Below are 18187 nucleotides of genomic sequence, written 5' to 3'. Positions count from 1 at the left end.
GACAAATGACACCTTCACCTACTTCCCCACACACATTTCTCCAACACTGGAGCTGGACCACAAGGCAGAGCTGTCCGAAAGTGTATTCTCAGCCATCTTTGTTAATCTTTGAACATAGGCACCCTAAGGGTTAGTGATGACTGGCAAGTAGGGTTGCCAGGGCCCTTTTCGCAACCAGCGGGAGGTTTCGGGTGGGGGGAGAGCCTGAGGAGGGCGGGGGTTGGGGAGGGAAGGACTTAAATGCTATAGAGTCCAATTGTCAAAGCGGCCATTTTCTCCAGGTGAACTGATCTCTATCGGCTGGAGATCAGTTGTAATATCAGGAGATCTCCAGCTAGTACCTGGAGGTTGGCAACCCTACTGGCAATACAGCTCAATAGTATTTTTGCTTACCAAAAGTTAAAGTGTGTGCTAGAGAAAATATTGAAGTACACGTGACAACTAGCTCTCTATAGCTCTTATTCATGGATTTTTAGCATTTTAGAGTTCTACTCACAAAAATGCTGTTTGCTGCAAGATATAGCAGATTTCCTACCCTTCCACATCTACCCTGGTGGATTTTGTCTCAAAGAGAGGCCCTCACAGAGGCCCTCATATTTTGCCTGTATTTGTCAAATATGTTTCATACATTATTGGAACAAGAAGAAGGGCTGCACCCCCTGGGCCTGTTCTGCTCCAACATGAAGCAAGTTTTGGGAAACTGATAGAACCCAGAAACACTGGAAGTAAAAGGTAATAAAACAAAAAGCCATACCAAGTACACATATCAATGTAACTGCACAATTTAAAACGGAAAGTAGAACATGAACGAAAAAAATCAGTGTAACAAAAATAACAGAATGCCCATTATACCCTAAAGGAAACATTACTTCATGGGAGCTTAGGAAGGTAATACAATACAAGGTAGAACAACATTATTCTACATATAATGACTTCACAAGCTTTAGGATTCCTTATCTATACTCAGTTTACCCAAAGGGTTAATTACACTTGAATTCGGCACCTATTTTCCAATACGTTACAACTTAAGGGTTTCTAAGCAGCAGAATTTCATACAACAGAAGTCATATGTACATGTTTTGTCACACGGAAAGAGCAAAAGGAGGGAAACTAAAAGGTAGGGGATGTGAACCCCAGCATTGGTTCTTTATTGCAGATTCAGTACCCAGAGATATTTCAGATGGCTAAATAAATGATTTGCTCAAGAAGCGTGTTTAGTGCATCACGGTTTTTAGAATGTTTCAGTTCAGTATCCATCTCGCTGTGAATTATAGTTAATCTGCTAGTCTCCATTTCATTGAGGCAAGGCTACAGAACTATTCTCAATGAGAAACACTGGTATCAAGTTGCAGATAGGATTCCACTCTTATGCACATTCCCTGTTACTGGTCTGCACTTGGAGACACAAGTAGGTCATGCTCTAGGAATGCTAGCATTGCTGATCGCGCATGGGTTTGTTCAAGCATGTGTGTAACAGCCCATCAAGATTACAAAACCAGAATATATACACCTTTTAGAAAGTCTTTCACCTGGAGAATACACACTCACTCGGCCTTAACAGGGCTGTTGATTCTGGTAGACTCTATGCCTGCACAAAAACAGTCTGAAGGCCAAATTCAAATGCTGCACCTGTTCCCCCTTTAACAATAATCCTGGAAGGTTCTTTGAAATGTACAGGAAAGCTCTCCACCCACATTGACTGGCCCATCCCTACCAACAGCTTGCATTTAGATATCTGGATCCAGAAATCACTTAAATGGGGTGAGTTCCGATTTGCTATTTGTATACAATTATTTCCTCTTCTTACAAGTTTTGTTCCAACACACATTTCCCCAGTCAGCAGCTGAATATAATTTTCTGTTAACTTTGTGTCTCTGAGGGCCAGACTTCCTCCATTCCAAAGTCGCCTAGACGTGCATAGCTCAGGGTAGATAGTTGTGCTTTTTAAAAAATCAGATCTAAAAAAAAACAAAAGCAGATTTCTATTTAAAAATTAAGTTTCATCCATTTTAAGTTTTGCTTTCATAGGTAACGTGGTTTAAAATAAATCTGAACTTAATGCAACAATATAATCTCTTAAAACTGAATGTATGACCCTCTTATGAAAGGCTGCTTTTCTGTGTAAAGATAAAGCTGTGTATGGCAAACAATGCCATCAGTCATCATACAGCACAATAGGTCATGCACTTATACTACGGTTTGATATGGGAGGCCACAAACTGGCCACAAATCTGTAATAGCAAACCTCCTGCTATTACAACTGATCTCCAGGCAACAGAGATCAGTTCCCCTGGAGAAAATGGCTGCTTTGGCAATTGGACTCTATGCATTCAAATCCCTCCCCTCCTCAGGCTCCACCCCAAAATCTCCAGGTGTTTCCCAACCTGGAGCTGGCAACCCTAACTAGTGAGTCATGACAGGTGCCATTTACTGATTCCTTCAGGTAACCTTTTACTCCTATTGTATGCCCTTGAACCTATCTCATATCTGCAATTGGCTCAATAATCTAACTATAACATTTATGACTCCACCTACTAGTCAAGGAGTACTATTAGATTCTTTTTTATGCGGTGGGGCACTTATAAAAGAGAACCAAAAGCCACTGTAAAGAAAGAAGCATCTTCTAGTGCTGATTCTAACCGTACCCCTTTCTAATGGTAGTAAAAGAAATCCAATTTGAGACCAGGGACACTGTTCCGACTTAATAAAAAGCAATTTATTGCATCTACTCGTCTAGAACAATAAGCATTTTAAGTTAAACATTTAACAGTGCAATCCTGAACAGAGTTACACCTTTCCCAGCCCATTAACTTCAGTGAACTCACAAGGATATAACTCTGCTAAGGATAACCATGTAAGAAACTTAAAAGTGCAGTCTGAGTTTATATAAAGGTTATTTAGTTTAAGAAGCATCAAAATAATAAATTGAAATTTTTGATTAAGTCAAGCAAGTTACATCAGAGTGGACTGATTTCAATAAGTGGACACCAAGCAAAGAAAAGGTAATATCCAGTATGTGGATCCATACTGAATATTATAAGAAGAGGTGGGACAAAGCTATGGAAACTCTGTTCTGGTGTAACTGAGTTTGCCCCCAAGCTTGATCTTTCTACAATTCTCATGGAAAAAGAAAACATAGAACTCAAATAGTTAAATGATAGCATTGAAAAAGAGAAAGAAGCCTCTCGTGTTCCAGGCTTAAATCCAAATCACTAATGATTTCAGAATTTCTTAAATGGGGACAAATTATCCCACGTAACTGAATGTGTGTGTCTTGCACACTCCTCTGCAGCATCTGGTGCTGGCCTGCAATTGAGAAAGAGGATACTTGGCAAGACAGGCCAATTTTCTGATCTTACGTGGCTCTTTCTAACATTTCTAGACCTTCGCAGAAAAGGAAGATTTTCAAAGGTACAAAATGTGCAGTGGGATAGAACCATATAGAAGATTTTGATCTTTTATATCGCCCACAGACATGACTCAGTAAAGCCTTTTTGGAGGGGAGGAAAATGGCAACAGATGAGACAGGTTATTAAACGAAGCTCCCTCTTCAGGCCTACAGTAATTCCAAAGGGAATACTGGAAAAACTGAAGGATGTATCGAAGGAAAAAGCTGTCGCCTGCTGCGTGGAAAGGCACCAAATCACTTGACAAGTATGAAGTTCAGTGGTTCGCTACACTTTTAGAAAGATGAGCCCCACACCACCTGTTTGGATTTAACAGTTACAGCTTCGGTCATAGAAGTACAAGGACACAGGTCTCAATCTGATATACATTTCTCCACAGACACAAGAGGCAGACCAGTGAGATGTGACATCTCTTCCTCTTCTCAAGCTAAAAGCAGACCGAAGTTCAAACTTCTGTGTAAGGGCTTTACCATGTGTGCATTTATACCAATAAAACTTTGAAGGCGTGAGGTTTCTTTTTTCCTGTGCGAAAACTAGACTTCCCCTAACTGTCGTTTTCCCTTCTCTTTTTACAAAACTAGCTGGCTGGTGAACCCAGGCTGCATTCAGGCCATTATTTCTGTGCAGCAACTGAGGTAACTTCTCCCTTACTGCCTCAAAAATACTAACCCTGCCTCAGTATAGCCGTACAAAATTAATGAAGGAGTGGCAGCTTTATTTTAGAAAAGGAAGGGATACTGCAAAAGGGGGAAAAAAACTTGTTCATTCCATTTTTAATAAAGCAAGCGAACCAACCAATGGAAATGTCCAAAGAAAAATTGATTTAGAAAGATGGCCTTGCCAGGGGGGGTGGGGGGCATTTTTCTCTCCTTTTTAATGGACTAGATGAGAGCTTGCAGAGATAAGCGCTCATCCTTCCACGTACTTAAGAAAAATATTAAATTTAATATAAATATGTTCAACTTTATACTTCTACTATCTTAAACTGAAATCCATGACCCTACGTCAAAGATACTGAATCAAAGACTGCTTTTTTATGTTTAGTATGAGCAACAGGTGAAATTATCTTCATAAAAGGGGCCTGCTGGACCACACCAATGGTCCACCTAGTCCAGCATCCTGGTCCGCTCAGAGATCAATCTCATGCCTCTGAGAAGCCTATCAGCAAGGCACAGAGACTAGTCCTTCCCACATTGTTGTCCCCTAGCACCTCTGACTATGGAGATTCTATTTCAAGGGATTCAGGGTGAGGGCTTACCAGTAGAGCACCTGCTTTCATGCAAAAGGTTCACTTTCAGTCCCTGGCATCTCCAGTTCAAAGGATCAGGTAGAAGGTGATGTGAAAGATCTCGCCTTGAGACCTTAGGAAGCTGCTGCCAGTCAGAGTAGATAATATTAACCGTGACAGACCAAGGTTCTGATTCATGGCCAAACTACACATTACCTGTGACATGAGTTGCGTCCCCCAACCCAACTGAGTCCTTTTTGCAGACAGCTGTGATGCTGAGGAACTAACGTTCCCAAGAACTCAGGGGCCAGCTTCAGCTCAGGAGCATGACACAAGGGGAATAGGACCTTTACAGTGCATTCCTAAGGAGAGTTACTCCAGTCTAAGCCCATTGAAATGAATTTCAATGGGCTTAGACTGGAGTAACTCTCCTTAGGAATGCACTGTTAGCCTTCCTTCCCATGCCCATTTCCCAAGCTAAAATGGAGGTTGGGGGCATATTCAGGAGGGCAAATCTTGGGTCACAGAACCTCAACCCTACTAGGGTTGCTAACCTCCAGGTACTAGCTGGAGATCTCCTGCTATTACAACTGATCTCCAGCCGAAAGAGATCATTTCACCTGGAGAAAATCGCCACTTTGGCAACTAGACTCTATGGCATTGAAGTCCCTCCCCTCCCCTCCCCAAACCCCACCCTCCTCAGGCTCCACCCCAAAAATCTCCAGGTATTTCCCAAGCCGGAGCTGGCAACTCTAAACCCTACTCACGTTACAGACAGCGTCATGTGATCACTCTGTTCCTTTAGCCATTGATGGAACTATCCTCCATTAATTCATCTTAACTCACTTCTAAAGCCACCAGGCTGCTGAGTTCAAGCATTACAAATGTAACACATGTACTTCTTCCCAGAGAAGAGACTTGCACATTACAGGTACTAGGCTCCAGGATGCACAGTCTCATGTTTCACTAGGATCATCTACCAAGCCCAACTGTACAATTACCAGAGCTTAGCAATGGGGTCATTTCTCAAATTATGAATAAGTACAGCCCTACTGGCCAATAAAGTATGGCCATTATTTTTCATGGAGAAAACAGTTTTGCCCAATAACTTACAAGCACTCAGCATTATCTAGGTTTGATGAGTGCATATTTACACTATTTCTCAAGTGCCCCCTCACCTCTAAGCAGATATACATTAGCACAAACCAATATGTTTCAACTGAATGATGTTTCAACAATTATTCAAATCATCTCAATTTATAATCAATCCACCTTGTTAAGCTAAGAGTCAATTTCTAACTGGCTACTGGTTACAGTAAGATTATAATAATTATAATTAAAAGTAACACAAACCCATATAATATTTGAGGAGGTTTTCCCCACAAAGCAGGCTTACAGCTGCCAAATAAGATCATCATACCACAGTCAAATATACCAGTAAAGGGTGACAATCATAATCACACACACACACACACACACACACACACACAAAGCCAGAAAATCTTTTGCTCATCCTTAAGTCCTCACGTGTAAACCCTGCACTGAACATACCATTCAGATCAGGGCAGAATTTTCCGAGACAACATCCTCTTTTTGAAAACACACACACACCGACACAATGTCACTAGACTCAAAGCATCTGCAAGACGGTTTAATGCTGTTTGGTCATTTCTAGCACGCCATCTCACAACCTTTAACAAGATAGATGCTCAAAAACACTGTATTGCAAAAGGTGACTACATTGTCTCCGTCAGCTCATTCTGACAACCAGAGGACAGCAAACAGGTGTCGAAGTCAAACACTCAGATGAATGCAAAAGGATCAGATATTGAAAGAGTGAAATGACGTAAGGATAAGCTTCAAGCCCCCTGCAAATGAGCAAACTGGACAGGCATATTAATATAACGGCAAAATAAATGCCACTAGAGTATTAGACAGTGGGCTAATTTTGATAGCCTGACAGCTAGCAACTAACACAGACCTTATTACAGGAGGGAGAGATTGTTACAGAAGCAGGTTACCTTTGCAGTGCATTTGCTCTGAGGATTCCTGGAGAAGGTGGTCCTAGCGGTGAAAAAATAGTCATCCGTGTCCTCGTCCAAGCTACAGTAGCCACTGCTCATGCTGTTGTCGACAGTCATCTAAGAGGGGATCCCGGGTTCTCAGAACATGTGGAGCCCTCCTGTGAGCTAGAGAGCCAGGTGACCCTCCGACTCCCAGCTCACTGCAGCCGCTGCGGTGTTGCTAAATCCAGTTCCCGCGCAATCAACTGCACGCAGGGTTTCACCTCCTCCAGAACCCACATGCCATGCTGTGCAACAGTTTCTTTTGCTCAGCTAATCAAGGAAGGTCTCCTTTTAAAAAAATAGGCTTTCTTCTCATCCGCCAATCTCTCTCTCTTCCGGCTAACCTCTGCTAGAAGTGGAGAGGGTGCAAGACCCTGAGAGACTTTCTTCCGCTCCCAGCTCACTCCCTCACTCACCATCTGTGGCTTGATCTCTTATCTACAAGCCCTGTGAGGTTGGTTGCCGAACAGCATCACCTCCCTCCTCCGCCTCCCCCCCCCACACCCCTTCCTGCTTGCTTTCTGTTGAACCGAGTTGAGCCACTTCCTCTTGCAAGATTTCTGCACACAGTTTTCTGCAGAGGCTTTGTGGGAGTGAATTGTCAACACCTCAGCTGATTTTGATTGGCACAGCTTAAAAGGCAAGCAGAGTTATCCCATAGGGTGGGGAGAGGTACAGCCTCCAGTGTCCATAACAACAACATATACAATAGGTAGGGACAGAGATCAGAAGAGCCGATTAAAAATATATTATGAGAGAGAAATCGCCAGTGCAGCGCCCTCCCAGGTGAATATTCTGTGGCAGTCTAATGCATTCCTTATCTCACTGGAAATCTGCCCAAAAACAAGCCCCAGCATTGGGTTTGCTCTCTGCCCAGCAACTGACTTAAGCAGCTTTTGCCAAGAAATCCAGATAAAATACAAATGGGGTGGGGAGCCCAATCTTAAACGCCTAAACCTACAAACATCGTCCCTCCCATTCATTCTACAGGAGCAGCTGGACTACCCACTGGACTCCCCTAGAAGCTCAATAAAGCACCTGGCATGAGGGGGTTTCCACTCGCCTCCCCGTCCTAATAATAAATCAATCATGCTGCTGTTATAGCAGAGAGAAATGGAAGGATAGATTCCCCTAGCAACACTTCAGCACAAGAAGCATTGCGTGCCTCGGTATTCTGCAGCTAATTTTAGAACAGTCAGGATGATTTTTCAGCATAGCTGGCACAAGCAGGCGGCAGTTTTGATCATACCCTCAGCAATGGCCCTTCATCAGGTTCAACTTTTCTATTTCTCACCTACTAACCCATTAGATGTACTTTGATACAGATCTTCAGCTTTAAGTAAGGAAGCCCTCAATTTTGACCGCTTCTGATTTCTTAAGGGCAAAGGCTAAAGACCTGTTCTGAGCTACCTTCTGACTTCCATCTTTTTAGGATAAAATGACACAGTTTCAGTCAGAGCCACAGCACGGAAGCAGGAGCAGAAGTCTACCCCCCATGTGCTGTTTTCCTGACAAAAAGCCTCCTCCACCCCAAACAGCTAGTAGACCCAATAAGATCAACATGGGTACACTGCGAGAGGAAAGGGCTAACACCCCTGCTCAGTGGCTTGTCTCCAATCCCCACCCAAAAGCAAACCCTGCTGCTTTATACCAGTAAAGAAAACACTGGGAGATCTGATTCATCTCCCAGTAACATGTGGCTTGATCTTGAGATGCTAAGTCATCTGTCTCCAAGAATATTGACATGACTTTAAAATCAAATGTTCACAAAATGGGTTTTTTTCTGCAGACCACCTGCTCAACTATATAGAGCACACACAAACTGTTTTGCAGTTTGAAGCTGTTTCTTTGTTTGCCAACTATATAGAGAATCAAAATTCAGCATAAGCCTTCCTTTCCAAAAAATGACATTTTAACATATACTCCTGGTCATCTGACAGGCACATACTGCAATCTGCCATGTTCCTTCGTATCACCTCTAACCCACTTGCTCTGAGCCTGCCACTCAGTAGCGCACCATCCTTGGCAACTTCTATAGACAGCCTCAGTGGAACCACAGGCAACCAGAATGACTTTATAGGGTTGCCAGCTCCACCTTGGGAAATTTGGGGGTAGAGCCTGGGGAAGGCAGGGGTTGAGGAAGGGAGGGAGGTCAGCACAGATGCAGTGCCAAACAGTCCACCTTCCACAGCTGCCATTTGTTCCAAGGGAACTGATCTCTGTAGTCTGAAGATCAGTCATAATTCTGGGAGAACTCTAGGCCCTGGTTTGAGATTGGTAACCCTAGGTGACAACACAATATTCTTTCCATGTTTGGATTCCCTGCTGAAGAGGAAAGCAGGTCTGATGCTGTAGTAGTGGTACCTGCCACTCTAGTCTCCACTAACACTTAGCAAGAGCAGACAAACCAAAAATAGCACCTAAGGCCATGCTACTACCCCAGCCAGAGTCCAATGGAAGATGGACCTGAAACCTCAACCTCAAATGTTAGAAAACATTTTCAAGGAGATTTTAAATCACTTTCCTCCCGTTCTCTATTGAGGTCTTATATTTGCAGAGACCTCTGTCATTTATAAGCTAAAATCCTATTTTCGAAAGCTGCTTACTGATTTTAAAAAGATGAGAATTCTTATTACAAAGTCTTGTGTAGGGCTTAATATATTAGAATTAATCTGTGTAATTGCTACTACCAAACTTACCCTCCTTCCTGTCAATAACTGCATCAGTAAGCCCAAAAATATCCTTAGATCCAGACTAGCATGCCAGGACAGAAAGTATTTCCCCCCTCCACAGATTGCAATTTTCCTACCTCCCCCAACAGCCCAAAATACTCTCAGAAGTCCTGTTTCCAGGGGGTCCTGTCCTCCAGAAACAGGATTTTAGGGGCATTGAGGGCTGCTATGGGAGGAAGAAGCTAAGAAAAACATGTTTTGCATGTAGAACTCCTTGGGCCCATGTAAACATTACTCTGGATCCAAGCCAATGTTCCTCATTACCTTTACACTCAGTTCAAACTGATTCCCAATGGGGGGGGGGGGAAGCCCACCACGCCATAAGACAGCCAATATTGTAATGTCCTTATACAAATTTGTGGCACAAACTCATTTGGCATATTATGTTCTGTTCTAGGAGTCTCACTGCAAAAGAATATTGAAGAAGGTGCAGAAGAGGTCAACCAAAATGACCAAGGAGTTGGAGAACCTTCCCTATGAGAAATGCTGAAGTGCATGTAGGTTGTTTAGAGGGGAAAGACAGCCAAGTGGTAGGAATGCAGCAGAGGTTTATAACATTATGCATGTTTTCAGAGGAAGTGGATAGGAAATTATTTTTCCTCTCCAATGCCATTACAATGTGGGGTCACTTATTAAAACTGATTAGCAGACTCAAGACAAAGAACAAGACTTCACATAACACATTATTAAATAACTGAATATTCTTCCACAAGATGTGATGATAGTTCCTGACTCAGCTGACTTTAAAGGGGTGGTTTATTAGCTAAACGAAACCTTCAAGCTCAGAGGAACCGCCCATCTGAACAGCATGGGTGCAAGCAGCAAGGCATGGCTATTGCTTCCATACCCTGGTTATGGGATCACTCTGATGCAGCGAGGTGATTTCGTGTGTTTCTAACTGCAAGGATTATCTACAAGGCTCGGTAAATGTGAAACCAACATACGCTATGACAGTAAAATATCACTGGGGCAACAATAGGGAATTTTTAAAAACTTTCAGAGATTAGACAATTAGTGAATAACTTGATGAGGACATTCCCTTATGAATCATTTCTGCACCTAAACGTTTAGGTAAACTTTGTATGGAAATGTCATAAATGTTTACAACATCTCAAGTCAAGGTGGTAGTATTGACCTTTAAAGCCCTGGGACCAGCATACCTGAAGCCTTCCCCCATATGAACCTTCCTAGTCATCCCTGGAGGCCCTGCTTTGGTTGCCCTTGGAGGCCCTGCTTTGGTTGCCCCTGTCATCTGAAGTTAGACGGATAGTGACCTGAGAAAGGACTTTCTTAGTCACGGCACCAAAACTTTGGAATTCCCTTCCCAAGGAGATTTGTCTGTCTCCTACTATTGGTATCTTCTGCCAGCAGGTGAAGATTGGTGTTTTTTTTTGTTTGTTTCAGTTGGCATACTCCCAATAAACATTATTGGCCCTACTCCCTGATTCTGGTATTGTTTGTGTTTTTATTGAATTGTTTTATAATTTTAAATGTTGTTTTAAATGGTTCAGATATTTTAATGTTTTTTATGTGTGCCTCCTTGGGACCCTGACCGGGTGGAAAGGCAGCATAAAAGTGTTCAAAATAAATAAATAAACTGGCAAGAATGCCCAGCTCACACATCTGCACAACTTTGCCAATATCCTCTGTGCCCTACCTGGTATCTCACATCCTCTGGAGTCAGCAGGATCAGCCTTGCATCAACAGAAACTCATCAGCTGCAATATATTCCTTTCTCCTCCCAGACACAATTTGCATTGTTCATATTATTTCTCCCTTGCAACTGAAAACCTGCTCTTCCAGCATTTAAGAACTTAGGATAGGATGTTCCAATTACAATTCTACCTCAACATCACAAAGTAATCCATTGCCACATTTCGCCGTCCCCCCCCCCAAAAAAAACACATGTTGTATCTTTGCGATCTCCTGCTGGAAGAGTTACCAGGCTCCAGCTACCCTAGCTAGGTCTCTACTGCTTCTCATTCAGAAACAGCTCTGGAGTGACCAAGCTCAAAACCAGACTAGCTTCCCCAGTTTCAAAGCTGTCGCTTCAATCCAAAGAGGAAACCATTGGCCCTCTTTTCCAAGCCCTTATACGCAGGCCAGTAAATTCGAGGAATGTGGAACATGTCCAGGAAATGCTGTTTACCTACTTCCTCTTGGAGTTGGACAGGGCTGTCCCAACTTCCCAAGCCTTTCTTCAAACTCATAATAGAGCTTAAGACCAAAACAGCTGGTGAGAGAATATGACCATTCCAGAATAACTCGAGCCCAAAATCTGATATGTTAAGTACATTAACCCTAAATAAGCACTTTATTCAAGGGAAATCAGAACATGAAACAGGCTCAAGAGAAAATATGATTCTGTGTCATAATCACCTTAACTGATGTTCATTTCAGAGCATGCTTTGAGTTACAAAAAGCAAGGGCTATTTCTCAAAGAAAGCTTGGTTTTAACACTAGCAGTCAAGATGCAACATGCTCAATATTCAGATGTAACCAGTGGCTACATCTCTTGTCGTAGTCTGAGGGTCAACTTCTGCCTATTGCTCTGAAAAACTAGGAAGAAAAGCTTACAAAAGTCCACCTCTCTTCCTCATTTTGTAATATCTGCAAAAAGCTTCCTTCCGTCAGCACATGTGCAAAGAACCTCTGCCCAGCAACTAAATCAGAGCATAATTTCAGGAAGAGGATTGGCCATCTATGCAATCCATAAGAATGTGTACCATCTCAGAGAGCAGTGTGTGCAATCAGCAGGGAGAACAATTGAATCAGCAGTGGTTCATTGGGGGTACTCCCAGGAGCTCTTTCTTCAGGCTTTAGTCCCATGGAAAGGCACTGATCAGTTGTTGGGATGGGCAGAGCAGTGGACACTGTGGAGTCAGGAAGGATCAGAGCTGGCGGGGCTCGAAGGCTGCTGCTGAATGAAGATGAGCTATGAGCACAGATTGTGTGTGCGTGTTGTTTGCCAGAGCAGCAGTAACCACAGAGATTCCTGTGTGGATGCTGTCATAGAATTTTCTTTAATCGTAAAGACCAAGGGTTGGGCTTTCTTGTGTATGGCAGCCAATCTGCAGGTGGGGCCTGGAGTTCTCCCAGAGTTATAATTTACATCCAGCCCACGGGGATCAGATCCCCTGGAGGAAATGGCAACTTCAGAGAGTGGACTCTATGTGCTTTCACACAACCTGAATAATGCACTTTCGTTCCAATTTTCAATGTGTGAAAATGCAAAACCCACTTGTGAATGGTCACTAAAGTGCTTTGAAAGCGGATTGAAAGTGAATTACTCAGCATTTGTGAAAGTGCTTAGACATCGCTTTCCTGCTGAGCTCCCTCCCCTATCTCTGCCTTCCTCAAGCACTACTCCCAAATCGCCAGCAACTCTGTTCTTGTGCGGAATCGAATATTCCTTCAGGGCTCCTCCTTCTCTACCACCCCGTCTTAGCTTGCACCATCAATTCCAAACTGCATTATCTCTTTATATAAACAGTCCCACCCCTGCCAAGTAAATCCTGTGGCCTCTCAAGATACGGGCAGGCTCCTCCCAGTCTGTCTGGAGACCTATGACTTCCCTCTGTCCTGTTCTTCTTAATTCCCCAGCCCCGCCAGCCTTCCACATTCAGTTTCTAAAACACATAATAAAACCATAGACAAACTGAACGTCCTTCCTTCCTAATATCAGATAAGTGGGTGCTGACGGCGGTGACTTCATTATGAGGGAAATTTTTCTTCAGCGTACCCAGAGAAGCTCTTTGCTGAATTCATATTTCCAGAACTGAACCCTGGAGCTACATGATGAATTAAACTGCTGCCACCATATCTATGTAAAGCACAGGAGGAGCCCTTTCTGGCACGGCATCTGGCATCCGTGGACTCATTGGTTAGGCTTGGACAACACCTGAATATGTGTAAGGAATAAAAAGAATAAAATTATGGGCTAATGGTCTTTATGCCAGACTTTTATTTTCTGGCCTTGGAAAAGTCACTTTCCCTCAGTCTCTAAGCTAGAAGGGGTGTTGGGAAGAGGCTTAGGTAATTTTAATTTATTGTTACGGCCATTATTAAGAGATAGGTAGGAATAGAATGGCAGGATGCAAGCTGGAGCTAGGGTGAAGCTTTGTGACTATCAAACTGGTGCTAAACAGCTGCAGTGATCCCCAATTAATTTCTCTAGAGTTAAGGAGCAGGGTCCTCTCAAAATTTGCCCCCTTGTTTAAGGATTCCCTTCCTAGGGAAGTTCAACAGGTCCAGTTCTTAACAAGCAATCTTTAGTTAGAACGCTTCTATTTCAACAGTTGTGTAAGCAGATTGCTGTTCTTGTTGTCAGTATGCTAAATACGCTGAGACGCGCCAGACTCACTGATTAAAGATAAAGTTGCTCTTTACTGAGGAACTATATTTCAGATAGGAAAGCTGAGAGACAGAGCCTCTAGCTGTCTAACTAACTGAGGGAGAAAGAGAGTAGGAAGACTTCTGAGAAGAAGTAGGAAATTAGACCTAAGAATATCAGTCTAAGGACAGACAAGAGGTGTGAAAAGGGTGGAGGTCTCTAGTCTTACAGCCCTAACTAGCTGACCACTTGCCCACCCCCTGTTGGGTCTTCTCAATTCCTTTGTACGCTAGATATTGCTATTTCCAATAGTTCTCATTGGAAATGGTAGTATTATATCCCCTGCTGCATGGTGTCCATTAGCTGTGTGTGTGTGTGTGTGTGTGTGTGTGTGTGTGTGTGTGTGTGATGCGTGCCATCAAGTCACAGCTGACTTATGGCAACCCCACAGGGTTTTCAAGGCAAGAGACATTCATTGCCTGCCTCCGTGTGGGCTGAGGGAGTTCTGAGAGAAATGTGACTGGCCCAAGGTCACCCAGCAGGCTTCATGTGGAGGGGAAGTTTTAGCAGGTTATAAATAACGATTTTACTATAATGTTATTGTGCTTTAATGGCTTGCTTGTCATCACAGTCTCATTGTCAGTCACCATGAAGGTCTCTTGGGCCTTGTTGTGGCAGGACATAAATATAGTAAGTAAAATAAACTTCCATTCAATTTCAGTTCTACAAATACAAAAGTAATTCTTTTAGCAGGCAAAAGAACATTTGGAGATCGCACACTCTTGGGAAAATATGCACCAGAACGTGGCGAAGTGGTTAAGAGTGGTGGACTCTAATCTGGAGAACCAGGTTTGATTCCCCACTCTTCCACATGAGCAGCAGACTCTAATATGGCAAACAAGGTTTGTTTCCCCACTCCTCCACATGCAGCCAGCTGGGTGACCTTGGGCAAGTCACGCTGTCTCAGCCCCACCTACCTCACAAGGTAACTGTTGTAGGGAGAGGAAGGGAAAGTGATTGTAAGCCACTTTGAGACTCCTTTTAAAAAGTAGAGAAAAATGGGGTATAAAAACCTACTCTTCTTCAAAAGATAGCCAGCTCAAGGTTGACTCAACCTTCTATCCTTCTGAGGTTGGTAAAATGAGTACCCAACTTGCTGGCGGTAAAGTGTAGATGGCTGGGGAAGGCAATGGCCAATCACCCCATAAACACAGTCTGCCTAGTAAATGCCATGATGTGATGTCACCCCATGGGTCAGTAATGACGCGGTGCATGCACAGGGGACTACCCTTACCTTTACGTACCATCATTTTATAAGCAGGTGTAACAATTGTTACAGATGTTGTCAGCCTAAATCTGCTGCTCTCTCCTTCTTTACTTGTTATGACCTCCATTCCCCTAGGAGCTGGTTTGCTGCATCTTTTTGTTTATTTGCTTGCTTTTCTGCAGAACAGAATTGAAGGGATAGGGCAGGACGCAGTACTGGTTTGCCACTGCTAAGCAGCAATCGGGGCAGGGGGTGGTGGTTAGATCCTTACCAGTGGACACTGAAGGCAGATGGGCCTCTGTTTTTTAACTATGCAGATGTGGGCATTCTAATATCAGCATACCACACTGAGCTCCGCAGTTGCACACCTACCCGGTGCTAATCCAGCATCTTGGATGCCTCCAGTGATGCCTGAATGCCCACTGACAACTCTGCCAGTCACAGTGATCTCCGATGCCGCAGAAGACGATCTCAGAAGAAAGGGAAAAGAAGGCCCTTCCAATTTGTCATCAAGCATGTAGCCATATCAAATTAATAAGGTTGCTGCTTGACTGTCTGAAAGTGGCAACTTGAAACAGTCTAGTCTGTTACCATCTCCTATTACAACGGGTTGCTGCACAGAGATCTCCGATACCTAGGAGAGCGCATTTCCTGTTTTCCTTTGAAGCTTTTCTATTGTTATTGCAGTCTCCCAATGCATTTCAGCACCAGTCACTAAAATGAAGGATTACAGTCACTATGTTTAAGTATTAAAATGGTCTGTTTGCGGAATGGCCTCAGATCACACAGAAACAAAGACATGAGCAAAAAATATGCAATACCGCTGCAAACAGCTGGGCTCAGGTTTCAGTTTGGCTGCACTGAGCCAGCTGTGACAGAGAACTAGGTGAAGCTCAGAGGACATTAGGAGTCTGGGCAACAACCTAAACACAGGGTTAACTGTGTTTAAGCCCACTGACATCAAGATGATTCAAAGCAGCTGACAGGTCTAGGAATTTTCTTTTTCTGGCATGCTGCTTCCTCTGTTAAGATGTGTTATTTGCACAGCCAACCATTAATTTTTCTACTCAACTACCTAGGAGCAACTGCAAAACTACTCGCCCACAAACTCTTTTCAGACTTCCCCAGCCAGGCAGAATACACCACCATCTCCCTCTACGGATAAAGAGCCTTACGGCAGGGTTCTCAAAGGAGTTGCCCAGTTTAGACAACTTTCACTCTGCAAAAAACCTACACTAACCACAGAGAATTAGCACTGAAAAAGCAGATCCATAAGCAGATAGGAAGCTTGACATGAAAACGGACAGAATGACATCCAAAGGGTGATAGAATGAATACACATTCTTTCTCTGCAACACAAAATGCCTTGGAATGCAGAGAATGCATGCTCAAACTGCTTCTGCCACACTTCAGAATGTCAGGTTATCTTCATTCTTTGGATTCACACCCTTGTCAATATCTGATTTACTGGTTTTGCAGAAGCACACTAAGATCTGGCCCTCTTGCACTGGGCTTGCTTACAAAGCCGTAAATGCTTATTTCAGATGGCATCCCTGAAACTAAACTGGTTTCAATCCAATAATTTTAGGATTAGAGATGCTGCACATTTCACCACAAGCACATTTTACACTCTAATTTACCACCCTTGAAGGTATTTATCAGATGCAAGCCAATTACTCGATCTATTTGGCTCATATAGAACAGCCACGAACGCCTGCCAAACTGGTCTGCATCTGGCTTTCACAAAACTGCACATGTGCAAAGACCCTACCAATTCAAACTGATCAGCAGCCATTAGCATCATGGAGATTGGTTTAAAAACCCACTCAAGGAGTGGGCTTCTAATCCCCCCATTGCTGTGTTTGATGAAGGCTGAAACATGGCAAAGTTAGAGATCAGGGGGTTCCGATCTCTAACTCTGCTGAATTTCAGCTTTCCCCAAACACAGTGGCGGAGGGTTAGAAGCCAACTCTTCAAGAGCACAAAGCACTAGGTCCATGCGACGGTCACCTCCAGGCTAGATTACTGTAATTTGCTCTATGTAGTGCTGCCCTTGAGACTGATCTAGAAACTCCAGCTGGTTCAGAACGCTGCAGCAAGGGTCCTTACGGGGACCCCGCTGACAGCACATATTCAGCCAGTGCTCCAACAACTGCACTGGCTCCAGGTGGAGTACAGGATCAGGTTCAAAGTGCTGGTTTTAATCTTTAAAGCCTTACACAGTCTGAAACCATCGTATCTTCAGGACGGGCTCTCCTGGTACGCCCCCCAGAGAGCATTACGCTCTGCAACTAACAAACTTACTGGTGGTACCCGGCCCAAAAAATGTTCAGCTGTCCTCAACCAGGGCCAGGGCTTTTTTGGCCCTGGCCCCAGCCTAGTGAAACTCTTTTTCCCGGGCCCTGCAGGAGACCTGGGCCTTGGGGGATCTTGCGCAATTCTGCTGGGCCTGTAAGACTGAGATGTTCCACCAGGCCTACAGTTAAGGACAGCAATGGTATCCATCACAGCTGGCCTCCCTTTCCCCTTCCTTTATAATTTTCCATCTGATAGTGTTCTAACTGGTGACTCTGACTTCTTTCCCCGGGCTCGCCGTGGGCCCCTGAGACAATTTAGTGCAGCAATCGATTTTATTAATAATGATTTTATTATATATTGACCTAGCTTTTTAATTTATATATTGAGCGTATTATGTTTTAGATGTAGATGTATTATGTTTTATGGTTGTTAGCTGCTACTTCGTCCGGGACATAGAACGGGATATAAAACCAATTAATGATGATGATGCTTTCTATTGTGCAATGTGTGAACAAGGATGTGCTATGTAACCTTCCAATGTATTTTGGGTAACTCCAGTCATGAGGACTCATGAATGTCATGGTGCTGCCTAGAGACTAAGATACAAGTTACGATACAAGGACATGTATCGTAAATTTAAAATTATCTAAATATGACTTTTACCCAGCCCCCCACCCCCAGCAAACACAACAATCTGGGGGAGGGTAGATTAGAAACCAACTCCTAATCTACTCCCCGGCCCAATGCTTTGTTTGGGGAAACAGAGCAAAGTTAGAGGTCTGACGCCCCCAGTTTCTAACTCTTGTTTCAGCCTTCTCAAAACTTAGTGATTTTTTTGCAGGGGTTTGTTAGAAGC

At 43.5% G+C, this 18187-nt stretch overlaps 1 protein-coding gene across 2 annotated transcripts in view; it reads right to left on the bottom strand.

Annotated features, from left to right (window-relative positions):
* RASSF5 (Ras association domain family member 5) overlaps nt 1-18187 on the bottom strand; it is an 87170-nt gene that overhangs the window by 30778 nt on the left and 38205 nt on the right. Inside the window, exon 1 of one of the 2 annotated variants that reach the window (XM_056845545.1) lies at nt 6657-6857. The exons of the other annotated variant lie outside the window; for it this stretch is intronic. Coding sequence (XP_056701523.1) covers nt 6657-6776 — 120 coding nt within the window. The 5' untranslated portion in view covers nt 6777-6857. Of the gene's footprint in view, nt 1-6656; nt 6858-18187 lie in introns of those variants that run through there. 2 annotated transcript variants of the gene reach the window in all.

Source organism: Euleptes europaea, chromosome 2 (assembly GCF_029931775.1).
Source record: "Euleptes europaea isolate rEulEur1 chromosome 2, rEulEur1.hap1, whole genome shotgun sequence".
NCBI classification, from domain to species: domain Eukaryota; kingdom Metazoa; phylum Chordata; class Lepidosauria; order Squamata; family Sphaerodactylidae; genus Euleptes; species Euleptes europaea.
This window is presented reverse-complemented; position numbering and strand designations above follow the sequence as displayed.